Genomic DNA, 14,804 nt, shown 5'->3' with positions numbered 1-14,804 from the left:
ATAATCAGAGCAGAACCAGACTAGAACCAGAGTAGATCCAAGCTAGAAGTAAGGCAGAATCAGACTAGAACCAGATTTGAACCAAAGTAGAACCAAATTAGTGGCATTGGAGAGCAGATTGTTTATCATTCAGCCTCTTCTTCTCCCTTTTCCTGTCTTTCTCCTTTTTCCTCTGTCCCTGTTTTTCCTCTCCTTTAGTCTACCTGTCTCCTCTCCAGTCTCCCTCTATTCCCTCTCCTTCACTTGCTCCTCTCTGTGGCCTCTCTGTGGCTCCTGTAGCCGACTCCTCCCACCCTGGACACTCCCTGTTTCACTCACTCCCCTCCGGCAGAAGGCTGCGGTCCATCAGGACCAAAACCTCACGCCACACAAACAGTTTCTTACCTTCCGCTGTTGGCCTCCTCAACAAGGCCAAGAGTTCACACTGACTTTAATGACTTCATGTCTAAAACAATTGCATTTGCACTACTTCACAATTTGTGTAATATTTGTATTTTATATTGTATTTTATACTGTAAATTGGCAACTTATATTTTATTTTATGGCAACTTATATTTTATTTTATTGTATATTTTATTTAAATTGTATTCCACTTAGTATTGCTAGTTTATGTATCCTTAGTATAGTTAGACCATATATCTAAATTTAAGATTCCTATATGTTTATTGTATGCACCTTCCTGCCAAAGCAAATTCCTTGTCTAAGCAAACTTTCATGGCGAATTAATCCCTTTCTGATTCTGATTCTGTATACGTCAGAAGTTATGTCAAATGAAACGAAACATTAAAGCACGAAAACAATGCTCTCCTCGATCTGTGCATTACTGGTTATGAGGACGCAGAAAATTGCTTGCAATGTTAGCATAAATTGCAGAAGATTGCTTGCGATGTTTGCGTAGATTGATTGCAATGTTAGCATAAATTGCAGAAGATTGCTTGCGATGTTTGCGTAGATTGATCGCAATGTTTGTGTTAAAGTTCCGTACGGTAATTTTATGCTGTGAATAGGGCTGTGACAAATCTTATTTCTGGAAGGCTGTACCGCGGTTAGCGTAGTAGAGTCAAAATCCATCTCTGTCTCTCCTCTCCTTCAGTCTCTCCATTCTTCCTCTGTCTCCTTTCTTTCACTTACTCCCTCTCTCTCCTCTTTCCCTCTGACTCCTCTCCTCTTTCTCCTTCTGTTTCCTCTCTTCTCTCCCTTCCTTTTCTGTCCGACTCTCTCCTCTCTGCCTGTCTCCTCTCCTCTTTCTCCCTCTGTCTCCTCTCTTCCCTCCCTTCTCTGTCTGACTGCCTATCATTATCTCCCTCTTTCTCCTTTTCTTCATTCTCTCTCTTCTCTCCCTCTGTCTCCTCTCCCTCTTTCTCTGAATGCATCATTAATGCTTGTGTCTTTGTCTCTGAACAAGCCCTGCTTCAAGATTGGGTCTCCTTGGTGATTCTTATTAGTCAGGGTGGGTTTTAGGGGTAGAGGAATTATGGTCTGTCTGGGTGTCAGGCCATTCTTTGTCTATCAGGTGTGTGTCTGCTTTAGGATGAGATAGCAGAGGAAACAGACAAGACTGCATGTGTGTGTGTGTGTGTGTGCGTCAGTGGCGGAACTAGAGTTTTATACATAGATTTATATGGTTACGAGCGTGTGAGCTAAGGCATTGCAGTGGCAGAATCTATGGGCAGAAAGTCAGATAAGAATCAGAGACATGATGCAAACTTAACGGAAATGTATTCTGTCACTGTATAGTATTCTTTTCACTTGTTTTTTAGAAATAGGCTATAGGGCTAAATATGGGGCTATTGTAGATGGAACTCATCACATATGTTACTTTTTTTCTTCGTGATATGAGTATGATTTCCAATGCATTGTATCGGATGAAATAAACTGTTAACATGAACAGCTCCGTTGTTGTCAACGCCAGGCAAAGAAAGCTTAGTTATTTTGGTAACCGAAATCTTCCATAATGCTGACTTACCATAGCTTACTGTCAACGTTATATTCAAACGAAATGCCACAAACTTCACACTGCCTTCAATTTATCATCAGTGTAGAAATGTGGCCGGTGTTTTATAAGTTCATCCTGCATAACCAAACGCCTATTAATGGATATAACGTGATGTAACAAGACTTGGTAATAATGTAATAAATAAAAGCTTGAGAACTGTGTCTAAAATATACTTTATTGAACATTTGCCTTTGAAAGGGGCTTATTCACAGAACCATATAGGCTACAAGACGTTTCCATCAGATGTAAGTGGGGGTGAAACATAATCACTGAGGACCTTCATTGTCCCACAAAAGCAGTCTGGCTTGATGACACGATCAAAAAAAGAATAATGGGTGTGTTTAACAAAAGCTTCTGAAAGCAAGACTAATATTATTTAAATACATAAATTGTGGTTAACAGTTAAAGTATAATTCTTCGTCTTTGCTCCAGATAGACATGTCAACAATCTATGCTCGCTCTTAACATAATATATTTGCCATCATGGCAAATAAATGGGTTGCTAGTTTACCCATTTCGGATTGGTTTCAAACTTAACAAAAATCAGGAAAAATTATTCTACAAAAAAGCTAGTATTATGAGCCAGGTTCGAGAATGAAACCACATTTTTTGGGGGAGATAGTTTTGTATGTTGACTGGAGTTAATAGAATAAAAACGACCGGAAGAGTCAAAACCTAACCGTAAATGCAATACCACCTACATCCACCGGGGCCGTTGCTTCAAGCCGAGGGGAGAGGGGTGGGGGCTTGGTTCAAATAGCGATGTCAAGAAGAGCAGTGGTAAAATACAAATTATGAAAAAAGACAGCGTCCGTGTCTTTTTGTCCATAGGATCATATACAATTAGATATAAACCGAACTTACAAAGACCTCGGTTACACTACCAAAGTTGAATTACTAATGTTGTTAGCGATGCTAGCGTCATTTTGCTAGAGCTAGCTAGCCTATAACATTTCACTGGGTCTTGCAGCTGTTTGATTAACTGAAATTATTTTGAAATGTTATGTTCTACTACATTTACATTTATTCATTTAGAAGACGCTTTTATCCAAAGCGACTTCCAAGAGAGAGCTTTACAAAGTGCATAGGTCACTGATAATAACTACTAGTCATTTGCCTACTTTATTAAGTCACTGTATTTCCAAGCCCTGATAGTAACTGAGATAGCCTAAATAATTCCTCTTTCAAGTAATAAGCCCCCGTTCAAGTGTTGAGCATTAAATTAGCTGCACGGTCTGTAGAAATCTTGAGACAAAGAAAATTATTGTTCTAAAACCGGATTACAATTTTTTTTTATCGGAGTACAATTCTACCGACTGTCTCAGTTTGTCTGTTATTGGAGTCGAAGTTCCAACATTAACTTACTGTACACAGCTACTGTAAGCTAATCAACATTCGTAAAAAATGTTCAGGAAACCTAAACCCAATGCAAAGCTTAAAACTTACTTCAAATATTAGGCCTTTTTCAATCTCGAAACGAGCTTGTGGAGCTGTGGAAATATTATTTATTCTGCTGTCTGTTCTTCTTATTCTGCTGTATCTCACAACAAATGTCTCTCTTTGATTTGAATAATGCACGCAACGCAGCAAAATATATGCTTCTTTTAACAAGAGGTCAAATGAAATGTCAATCAGCATCAACAAAATCAGCAAATTACATTTTGAGGTGGCACCCGGGGTGGCCAATCAAATGTCAGGGGTGTCCAGTGCCACCCCGGACACCCCTCTGGCTCCGCTACTGGTGTGCGTGTGTATGTGTGCACATGTGTTTGTATGAGAGAGAGGGAGAGCAGCTTACCCAGCACCAGAGTAGGCCAGTTAGCGATGCGAGCCTTCAGGCCCTGATGAAAGATCTCATGCAGGAACATAATGGTCTCACTGAGGAACATTGTACATACAGAGAAGGAAACTCAAGTTAAATACATACATGTAGGCATGTATGTGTATTTGTGAATATGAGTGTATGTGAATGATTTGTAGGGTTGTAGGGTAGCGCATTTCGACTCCTCACTTAGGTTCCTAACTATATTACCATTGGTGGTATTTTTACTTAGATAAAAAAAGAAAGAGGTTTCCATCGCACTGTCGCTTGTACTCCCCCGGTTGAGCCTTTCACATGGCAACAGGCTGATTGGTTGAATTTACAGCTCTCCATTAATGATCGCACAACAAAATGAAACGTGGGGCACAAAAAAGGCTAAATAGCTCAAACTACTTCGTCGCAGAGTTTGAGATAGTCTTTGGCGAAGCATGGCCAGTAGAAATGGATAGATGGATGTTAGGGATTAGAGCAGGGTTCTCCAATCCTGATCCTCGAAGGCCGCTGTCCTGCATGTTTTAGACGTTTCCCTGCTCCAGCGCACCTGATTCAAAGCCAAAAAATGACACAATTCATTATGGTGCAATTAGTGAGATCAAAGATCTGTATTTTTGGGGGCGTGGATGGCTTGATTGATAGGTCTACTAGCCAGGGGCATAGAGGACAAAGGCTGTTAGCGAGGAGGGATTCTTCCTAATGACAGCATAATGAATTGTGGACAAATATTTTTTACTTAGTATTTCATGAGGAAAGCCGTTAATCAATAAAGGCAAATTAGTGCTGTTAGTTTAACGCGTTATTAACAGCATTAACGCAAACCCAAATTAACGGCGTCAATTTTATTGTGCGATTAACGTTCTTTTTGGCCTAGAAAACATTGTATTTTTTTCACATGCTGTTCCAACAACTACTGACGTTAGAAAAACTATAACACTACACCGGATCTATCTAGACCGGAAACAAAAAAACAGGCACGCCACACACACTTGTTTGGGCTTGCGAGCCGGCTAAAGAGTAGTAGGCTAACTTTACGTTTTGAGTGGATGGCGAGCGCGAGACCAAAATGGATGCCAATAAGATTCTGAATGGAAAGTTTACTTTAAAAAAGTTGAAATACAAAAACAGAAAAAAAAAAAATACAAAACAGTCTATCACACGGTACTTGGCATTCGTCACAGTGACCTAGCCTCGGTGCTGTGTCGAGTCGGACAAAAAGCCTAACCAGCATTCACTGCTTCAAGTCAGCCAGCTGCTGCCGGATGTTGGCGCTGCCGGTGCTGCATGAAGTCGAACACGCCTATAGACTGTATACAGCCGTGGCCAAAAGTATTGGGAGGGACGTACATTTTGTGTTTGCAAAGCTTGCTGGGCCTTGGCATACAATGAATGCTAACATAATTTCAGTAAGTCATATCATCAGCACAGGGGAAAGTGTGAACTAGTTCTAGCCAGGTGAAATCACTCTATCATTCTGATTTTAAGAGCAGATTGACTCCTGTAAAATAGGGGACTATTTGCATATATTGCTTTTGGAAGTTTTCGCCCCCGAAAAGCTTTAAAAAATATGAAATGTGCCTTATCGTATTCCAGTATTCTATAGAAACACGTGAAAACATTTTCCTTAAATACTGAACCAGCGAACTTTGCAAAACACAACATTTGTCATTGCCAAAACTTATGGCCACGACTGTATATATTGGTAGTAGTCATCGTGACGTCACCCATTGGTTTGTGAAAGCCCGTTTTGAAGCCTCGATTTTTGCACTTCCTGGTCACCATCTTTGTTTTTTGGAGCCAGAAGTGACCACATTTAGACGAGAGGGCGGAGTTTGGAAGGGGCGAAGGTCGGGAGAAGCCGAGGACACAAAGCACACCCACCTTGCTAACGGCCTTTATCCTCTATGCCCCTGGCTAGTAAACCTATCGATCAAGCCATCCACACCCCCAAATATACCGATTTTTGAGGCCTAATATCTACATCATTATTTTCAGATGGACCACCAGGACACTAATTAGAAGAAGGGAATTTACCTAATGACAGCATAATGAATTGTGGAAAAAAAATGTTTGACTTAATATTTCATGAGAGAAGTTTCATGAGCGATTTTTTTATGGGAGTCAATTGGAGCAAGAGTTTTTTGGAGCCAGCCCCTGTCGACTATAGGCAGTTTTCTAAAACTGGTTGTTCCCATCCTTGATTGTGATTGGCTATATCGCATTCCATGCCGTTGTAAAATCCAGCATAACCTCATAGGTTGTCCTCATAACATTCTTTAACATTCCATATTACTGCGCATCGAATATTTCAAATTGAAAAAGACGACAAAGATGTCCATCTGGCTGTTGCGTGGCAATGATTTATGTAAGAACTATACTTTGTAGTAGCGGAAAAATTACGGTTTATATTAAACTATTTTGTTTCTAATTGTTTTATTTATGAAACCATATCAAATATTTGTAGTAACAGTTTTAGAAAAGCAATAAGCCCCGCAAGTCCGTGGTAAGGGGGGAACAGGTAAGGGGGTTTACTCCGCTTCGCGTCGTGCCTAACAACTCCCCTTACCTGTTCTAAAATCAGCGTAAACCACGGCCTCTTGGGGCTTATTGCTTAAATTGCACTTTAAGCCTCTTCAGCATTTTTCATGCCCGGAGGTGGCCCCTTGGATGTGTACCAAGCCCTCACCCCTTTCTCCTCGGCTTGAGGCAAAGGCCCCAGTGGATGTTGGTTGGCATTTACGATTAGGAACCAGGCTCGATCGGTCGCTTTTATTCTATAAACTCAAGTCAACATGTCAAGAACTATCTCCCCCAATAAATATTTTCCATTCTCGAAACTGGCTCATACTACCAGCTTTTTCAGAGAATAATGTTTTATAATCTACAGTTGCCTGCCCTGCTGTAGCCAGTTTTGCAAAAGGTTGGCACATACATAACATTTTGTTTGTAGACTTTATTCCTGTTATTTTAAAGCAGATTTAAATTTTTTGTCATTAACGTACATGATAAAGGCAATTACTATATAATGTTAAGTGTTAAGGCGTGAGCATTATTGTTGACATGTCTACTTGGAGCAAAGACGAAGATTAATACATTGGCTGTATCAATCCGAAGAACGCTAAGAACGTACTTACGTTCTTGAGAAGAACGGTCTTGCCAAGTGTCCTTGCAAGACCGCAAAGACAGACAACAATTTGAGATGTGTGTTCTTGGTCATTATCTTACAATTATTTCTGGGAAATCAGATGCGTTCTCGCTGGACAAGTCACCAACCGCATCCTCGATAAAAGGGGCGGACCACGAACACTTCCGGGTATTTTGTGCGTTCTTGGTGACTTGTGTTCTTTGGATTGGAACCGTACTTGGGCAATGAAAGATGATGTCAAACAAGTTCGCAAGGACGCAAGAACAGAAAAAACGTGGATTGATAAACGATAAATTGATAAAGCCACAATATTGTTATGGTTACAGCAATGGCATACAATAACAGTTTTGTAGGTTGAACATAGTGTAGAAATGTGGTTTTCTGAGGTTAAATTGAAGGCAGTTTGAAGACATTTTGTTTGAATAGAAAGTTGACAGTAGGCTACAGTAAACCTGCATTATGGAATATTTGAGTTTGCAAAATAACTATTTTGCTTTCTTTTAGAATGACGGAGCCAGGTATTCAAGTTTACAGTTGATTTAATCCGATACAACGCGTTGGCAATCATACTCAAAACGCAAAGCAAAAAAAACAATCTATGTAGTGAGTTCCATCTAGTATAGCTCTATATTTCAAAAAATATCAAAGGAATACTCGCGACTGGTTGTCGCAATGTGTGACTGGTACAGCTAGTTGTGAGCATGCACGAGCCTCAGCGCTAGGAGCATAGAGAGCCACTGTTCTGCGCAAGACTGGACGAGCTAGAACTTGAAAGAAGGCACGGTCCGTTTCAAGCTCTCATTTGCCTCACTGCGCCACTGAAAACTTTCTATAGAAACAAACGGGAACAACATCTTTAAAGAGACGATTCGCTTGGTCTAGTTATAGGTCTAGAATAGGGATGGGACGTATGGCACTGACGCATCGATGCTTGTGTCGCAAAACCAATACGCACAGTTTCGAAAAAGTGTTTTGGAGCTTGTATCAAATTACGAAACCATGTGACAGATGACGTTCAATGCTTCAAACGTCAGGAACTGGTTCGAAGTTTTGCCGCTCTTCTGAACCAGAGCCATGGAAGGAACGAAGCCACCGCTTCTTGTTAAAGACAAATCTCACATTGTCAGAGAAGCAGCACCAGGCATCGCTAGAGTTTCTTCCATCAGTCATTATTATTTAGCCAAATCCTTATAGTAATAATTATAAATCCGTGCATTTGTGTTGTGTTATTTTATTGAAATGAAACGTGACATGATAGGACTAGGTAGGTCTATACAGTGCCCAGAAAACAAATGTTGATGATTCGTCAACATTGTCAACAGTAATAATAATTTGTAAAAATAAAGTTCTCCCAGTTCACAATAGACCTACATATCACAAATGTTAAGAAAAAATCTGTGTTATCTAGTTTAATTGATATAAAGACCATATCGTATAAAGTCCGTCCACCCGCATCAACAAGCAATGATTTCTTCGGTGGTGTAGTTGGTTAAAGCATTGTACGACAACATATTGTTAATGCGAATCTGGAATCCTGAGTTCGCGCCCCAGTGCAGTGACCCTCGTACGATGTTCTTTAACTTTTACTGTGAGAAAATGACATAATTCTAAAGGCCTGCGGATGTATCACAACATTTTAATGTGTGAGCACTAATATCAGATCAAAATGAACACATGTAGCCTTAATTAAATATTGAATAACGTAGGGTAGTCTACCGTCGGAGACAACCACTACGCCTCATTCAGCCAGTTTAAACGGCTGCTAGATGACGCTGTTCATTTTCAATGCGCCGATAGTTCGGCTCTTTGGGCCGGCACAATCCGGAAGAAACCACCAAAGCTTCACAAGGCATCGTTCGCCCATCCCTAGTCTAGACCTATGGCAGGGGCGTTGTAAGACCCTTTGTAGCAGGTCAAAGGGTGTGGGGTTTCCACTATAACAAGCTGAACAAAAACCTTGGCACACAGTCCACTTTCCATACACAAGACCTCTTTGTCACACACACCATTTTATAAGCAATCACACAATCAATTCAATCACACAATCAATTCAACGAGACACAGCCTGTCTCGTTGAAGCAGGAAGTCCTTAAATGGCTCGGGGGTGGATCCAACGGGCTGACAGATACCTGCACTCAATCACCACTCCCCTCACCTCTCCCTGCCGTCTGCCACACCTTTTTACTGGGGCATGAGCCCCAGTATAAATCTGCTGTGCGCCAGTAAAAGCAAAAGTTTGAGTTTTAACTATTTACTTTATTAGTCAGTGCATTCATTTAGATTTGATAATATGGAAATTTGATAATCCCGGAAAAAAGAAACGCAGTATCCCAATCAACGCTTGTAAAATAAAAGCAGTTTAACCAAAAACACAAATCGATGCCGCAGCACGCACTCAGAAGTGCAGGTGTTACAAGGTGTTAAAAACAATATTACATGAAGCTCAAAAAACAGTATTTGCGCTCAAATGAATGCGGAAAACAATTGCGCGCTCGCATTAACTATTGATGTCCCTACCAAAGCTGATATCAAACGTGCGTCCCTGAACTGTTGTATAGTGGGTTAAGCAAGTGGAGTTTCTATAGCCTAGTAGTGCATTGTGTGCAGCAAGCTTGGAAGAAAAAAAAGGGATATGAATAGGGGCCTGTGCCCCAGTAGGGCTTTATGTCTAACAACTTCCCTGGTCTATGGTGTGTACAATGTACTGTATTGTCTCACCTATTGAGGAACACACTGCTGACGTCATCATGTCTGATAGGAGGCTTCTTAGAGCTGGCTGCCATGCGAAGTGGCCGCAGGAAACAGTTGACCAGGATAGACAGCTGGTGGACATATCTAGACCCAGACCAGACTAGGCTTAGAACAGGACAAGGCTTTGAGAGTTGGATTTGAGTCACAAAGAAATGTGACTTGGCTTGACTTGATCAATTGACTTCAGATTTGAACTTTAGACAAGAGACTTGATAATAATAAGTCACTATGTAAACACTCAGTATTGTATAAACACACTCAGTATTGTAAACACACTGACTAGTAATAACCCTTTTTACATTATGATTGGTTAAGACTTGGTGAGTGTACTGGAGAAGTTCAGTTGATATTAATATGCTTTGGGGTAACATGCCAGTTACAGCTTGCTAATAAAGAAAAAAAAAATCTCCAATTTAACACAAAACATTGAATACTATTTACATTCAAAGAAATAATAATGACCCTTTATACAATAAACAGATTATAATTGCTAATAATAATAATCTTACAATTATCTGCAAGGTAATGTGCTCTACGTTTATCTTCCCTTCTGTTCTCCCCTCTAAAATTCAGGTGTTCAGCTATTATTGTTTTAATCACCTTATCCATTAACTGGAACTTCATCCGGCCAATCGTAGGCATGTCCTAGACCAGGACTAGGGTTGTACTATGACTAGAGTTAAACCAGGACTAGATTTAGATCAGAACTAGACTAAGGCCGAATCCCAATACTCCCCCTTACCCGTTTCCCCTAGCCCTTAGTTTACCCCTAGCCCTTGGCCCTCGAAACTGAGGGGTAAGGGCTACATATCCCTAAGAAATGGGACGCCACTTGGTTACAGGTATGTCGTCTAGCACGTATTGATATCTCCAAAACAAGTAGTGTTATGCACTGATATTAAACTAAATTCGCTACTAGTGGAGTTTACTTAAAACTGTAGACATGCTAGTCAAAGAAATGTGGGACTGTTGTGCAATTCAGCACTGTAACGTTAGCGTACTAAACTAGCGATTTTTAGAAACGTTTCAATTAGGAAAATGGTTGCAAATATATGTTCAGGACTGTGTATAACACAAAACAAGACTGTCATAATTTTTTTATCAATTAATTACGCCGTAAATATTACATTTATCGGACTCTCTGGATGATCTGGCCGCCATTCGCCAGTCGCGCAGTATTCACATAGCCCTAGGTTTCAAGTAAGCTCCCGATCTTACTTGATTTTAAGGAGTGTATATGTCACAGATGTCAGTTGGCCAGCCTATGTTGTCTGTTTTAGTTTGGTTTTGACTATTGTTTGCTGTGGTGTTTTCATATTGGTTGCTGTGGTATTTTCATATTGTTTGGTTTTGACTATTGGTTGCTGTGGTATTTCCATATTGTTTGCTGTGATTGTGTGCATGGTATTGTGTGTGTGTGTGTGTGTGCTGTTTGACAACAACGGGGGGAGGGAACTCCCCAGCTGACAGGGACGCATCACATCACTCCTAAACGATTCTCAACTGATTGGTTGGAGAGGAACTCCTTGAGAGGAACTCCTTCAAAAAGGAGCGGGGACTGAACAGAAGGCAGGAATTCTACGGGGAAACATGCAAGAGCATAGAGAGAAGCGACAACCGGTATTCCGCTACTCCCATTCCGACTTCGGAGGCACAACCACGGCTTGACTACTGAGCGTAAAGGGAAGTACTTGAATCTCTCCTGCAAAATCACTTTCACCGTGCGCCACCAGAGTAGCCAATTAGTATTATTATCTTCCTGGAAGGCTCGCTCTACGTACTACAAGCGGTGGTCCAAGGGAAGAAAGGAGCGGTACTGCGCGGAGCCGACGGCAGTCCTAGACCGGAGTGGACATATGCCAAAGCAGCCGTAGGCTACGAGACATTCCTGGTTTTAAAGGACAGAGATATTGTGTTTTTAGTATTTGGACATTTTATCCTTTATTATATTATTAAAAACCATTTTCTGCATCTGTCTCTCGGCTGTGTGACTGTGGCCCAAGGATAACACCTGTCTTTAACCGTGTCACTAGTGTGACATATACCCCTTAGTCTTTTCCCTACCGCTAGCTCAAAAAGAGTATTGGGACACCACTAGCTCTCACGGGAATGCGCAAAACTAAGGGGAAGGGGGGAGGGGTAAGGGGGAGTATTGGGATTCGGCCTAAGACTTGGGTTAGATCAGGTCTAGAGTTAGACCAGGACTAGGTTTAGATCAGGACTAGACAGACCAGGTGTAAGGTTACACCAGGACTAGGGTTACACCAGGACCAGACTGTGTGTGTAATAGCTACGTACTCTGTCTCTGCCTCCACCATGTTGAACACAATCTGATTCCTCTTTCTCATGCTCTCAGCGTGGGGGGAGCTGATGTAGTCTTGGACGATGCTCTTCCACTTCCTTCTGCACAGCCAGCCTCGCATGAAGCCCTGGACCTACAAGCACACACATAGAGATAGACAAATGGGTTAGCTGGTCTAAGTGTATCTCCCTCCACATGCAGGTTAGCTGGGTGTGTGGTGTGTGTCTTTACCTTCTTGATCTTCTTGATGTCTGGGTCATCTTGCTCCTGCTGGGTGTGGTAGGGCTTCATCCTCTCCTTGGTCTTGTTCAGTGCCAGGATCTGATAACACACCAGCTGCTCATGACCACCATGCAAATACACAAATAACTTGTGGGTTGTGGTAATGTGTGCATGTTAAAACATTGAACCAATGTGATCTGTTCGTGCATGCGCCGTGGATGTGTAGGTGTTACTCTGTCAGATAAGCATCAGATCAGATTTCCTCTTCATAAAATTACACACACAACACAAAGTGAATGGGTAAGCAAATGGCGGATTACAATATCCTGTGCATGGATGGACAGAAGGCCTTACCGTTGAGGTTTTTGGGTAAAACATTGGCAAAGTATGTAACACTGATACACACACCACACAACGTCAATTTCTCTTTTGCCGTGTTCTGGTCTTCCTGCTGAGTCCATGTGTGTGTGTGTGTACCTCAGCCTTCAGCCTCTCGATCTCCGTGTCCTGGTCCTCCAGCTGGGTGCGGAGTTGGTTGGCCGCCACCTTCTCAGTCTCCACAATCTGGACAAGGTGGATGTACTTCTGCATCAGAACCTCGCGCTCGATGATGATGTCAGAGTAACTGCAACCACAGCCGAACAAAGATTATGTCACTGAATGATGGAACTCCTCAAGTCTCTCATACACAAAATGACCTGCTGTTAGTTACTGAGACGACTGCTGATGCTGGAATCAGTAGACATCTAACCATACTAGATGATTACCATCATCCAACCATGTTAGGAGATGTTTATTTTGCTTTAAATCAAAGGTTATATAATCTGGAGACGTTTACTTCCTGGTGTTTATTCACAAATCATCAAGAAAATGCTGTTCTAAGTGTGGATATTTGTCCACTCAATAACATCTATCTGACAAATAACAGGGCATTATAGGACAGAGGGAGGGAGAGAGAGAAGGAAAGAGAGGAGGAAAAGAGGCAGAAAATGGAGAGGGAAAGACAGGGAGAAAGGAAGAGAGGGAGATGAAGAAAGGGAATGACCATGGGAGAGGCATATACCTGGCTTGCTGTATGGCCTCCACCCATTCGTCACATGCATTCTCTTCATCTGTTCGCAGCTCCAGGGGCTTCTGTCCATCGTGGCCAAACACTATTAGGAAGTAATGCTGTAGGGAGAGGGCAGGTCAGCATACACACACAAACACTCACTCTGCATCTGTGCTTTGCCCACCCACTTCCTTCTATTCCTCGTCCAATGTCCTATAATTATAGTCCCTGATGTACCTACCCCCCACATACACACACCAGAACACATACACACCAGGACATTATGTGAACCGATTGAAGCTTTTATTCAAATGCTTCTGGCCCGGAGCACTGGTATTCATAGACGAGCACATTGGCCTCCTCTTCCTCCTCTTCATCTCAATCTCTCCACCTCCCATCTCTCCTCTTTCTCACTGTACTTTATCTTCTTCTTCTGCCCTATATATTTATCCATCTACTGTATCTATTTGTGTAATTTTTTACAAAGAGTTCAAAAACATAGAGAGTTGAGGGAGAAAGTGAGGAGAGAGTAAAATAGAAGAAAGAGTGATTGAAATAAGGAGAGACAGAGAGAGAAAGAGACAGAGGGAAGGAGAGTGGGAGAGAGACTGAGACAGAAGGAAAGAGACAGAGGGTAAGAGAGGGATGTAGACAAGTGTTATTACAAAACATTTCTTTAAGATAGGCACAATTGTAAACCATGTCACTACCTAACAAAAAAAACGTTTCCAAGGCAACATATTCTCCCAGCACTCCAGAGATGTTCTGTCGTATTTTCAGCTATTCAATCTATTCCCTCCTCTATTCATCCTTCTCTTTCAGTTCTGGTAGAAGGACATGTTTAATTTCTAATTCTCTTCTCCTGTCCCCTCCTTTCTTGTTCTTTTCTCTCTCCTCTCCTCATTTTGTTCTGTGTCACTGACACCTGCAGGGTCATTACCATTACAAATAAAATACAACAGAGAACCAGCTGTGCAAGTGTGTGTGTGGAGCCAGGGGCTCAAATGGGTGATATAATACACAGATTGGGGGGAGACACATAATTAGCAAACGAGTGGAGATCAAACTGTACAACAAATAATACTTCCCAGCTACGTCAATGTGTTTTTTCCTGTGTATTTCAAAGATAGAAAACTGAATACTACTTCTTCTTTTTACTTTATTTGGTTTATTTGCTGTTAGTCTTGGCTCATACAGAAAATAACTTAATCAAGTTCATAAAGTTTATGTTGCCTTCTAATTGCTTTGATGTTTAACTTTGCAGCGGGGATGCCCCTTTATAGGGATTACCAATTGGCGCTACTATTGTGCAGGTGCTGTCCAGTTGCACTAGTACTGAATGCAAGGTCAGGAGTTGTGCTAAATAATTAGATTTAATGTTATTATTACTATGCTTATTAGTTGCCACATGTGTCTGTGTGTCTGTGAGTGTGTGAGTGAGTGTGTGTGAGTCTAACAAGTCTATATAAACCCCCAGCAGTTATTACATTCTCAGAACATTGCTTCTCAGCTGTTCCCAAA

At 41.4% G+C, this 14,804-nt stretch overlaps 1 protein-coding gene across 2 annotated transcripts in view; it reads right to left on the bottom strand.

Annotated features, from left to right (window-relative positions):
• rasgrf2b (Ras protein-specific guanine nucleotide-releasing factor 2b) overlaps positions 1 to 14,804 on the bottom strand; it is a 102,623-nt gene that overhangs the window by 81,833 nt on the left and 5,986 nt on the right. For both annotated transcript variants that reach the window (XR_006955584.1, XM_047015432.1), the window contains exons 3-8: positions 13,296 to 13,402; positions 12,710 to 12,857; positions 12,242 to 12,331; positions 12,007 to 12,143; positions 9,676 to 9,792; positions 3,795 to 3,874 (exon numbers count right to left, since the gene is read on the bottom strand). Coding sequence is in view for 1 of the 2 variants with exons in the window: in XM_047015432.1 (XP_046871388.1) it covers positions 3,795 to 3,874; positions 9,676 to 9,792; positions 12,007 to 12,143; positions 12,242 to 12,331; positions 12,710 to 12,857; positions 13,296 to 13,402 (679 nt within the window). In the remaining variant the exon portion in view is untranslated. The remainder of the gene's footprint in view (positions 1 to 3,794; positions 3,875 to 9,675; positions 9,793 to 12,006; positions 12,144 to 12,241; positions 12,332 to 12,709; positions 12,858 to 13,295; positions 13,403 to 14,804) is intronic.

This window comes from Hypomesus transpacificus, unplaced genomic scaffold (genome assembly GCF_021917145.1).
Source record: "Hypomesus transpacificus isolate Combined female unplaced genomic scaffold, fHypTra1 scaffold_30, whole genome shotgun sequence".
NCBI classification, from domain to species: Eukaryota; Metazoa; Chordata; class Actinopteri; order Osmeriformes; family Osmeridae; genus Hypomesus; species Hypomesus transpacificus.
Note: the sequence above shows the minus strand (reverse complement) of the source record. Positions and strands in the feature narration are given on the sequence as shown.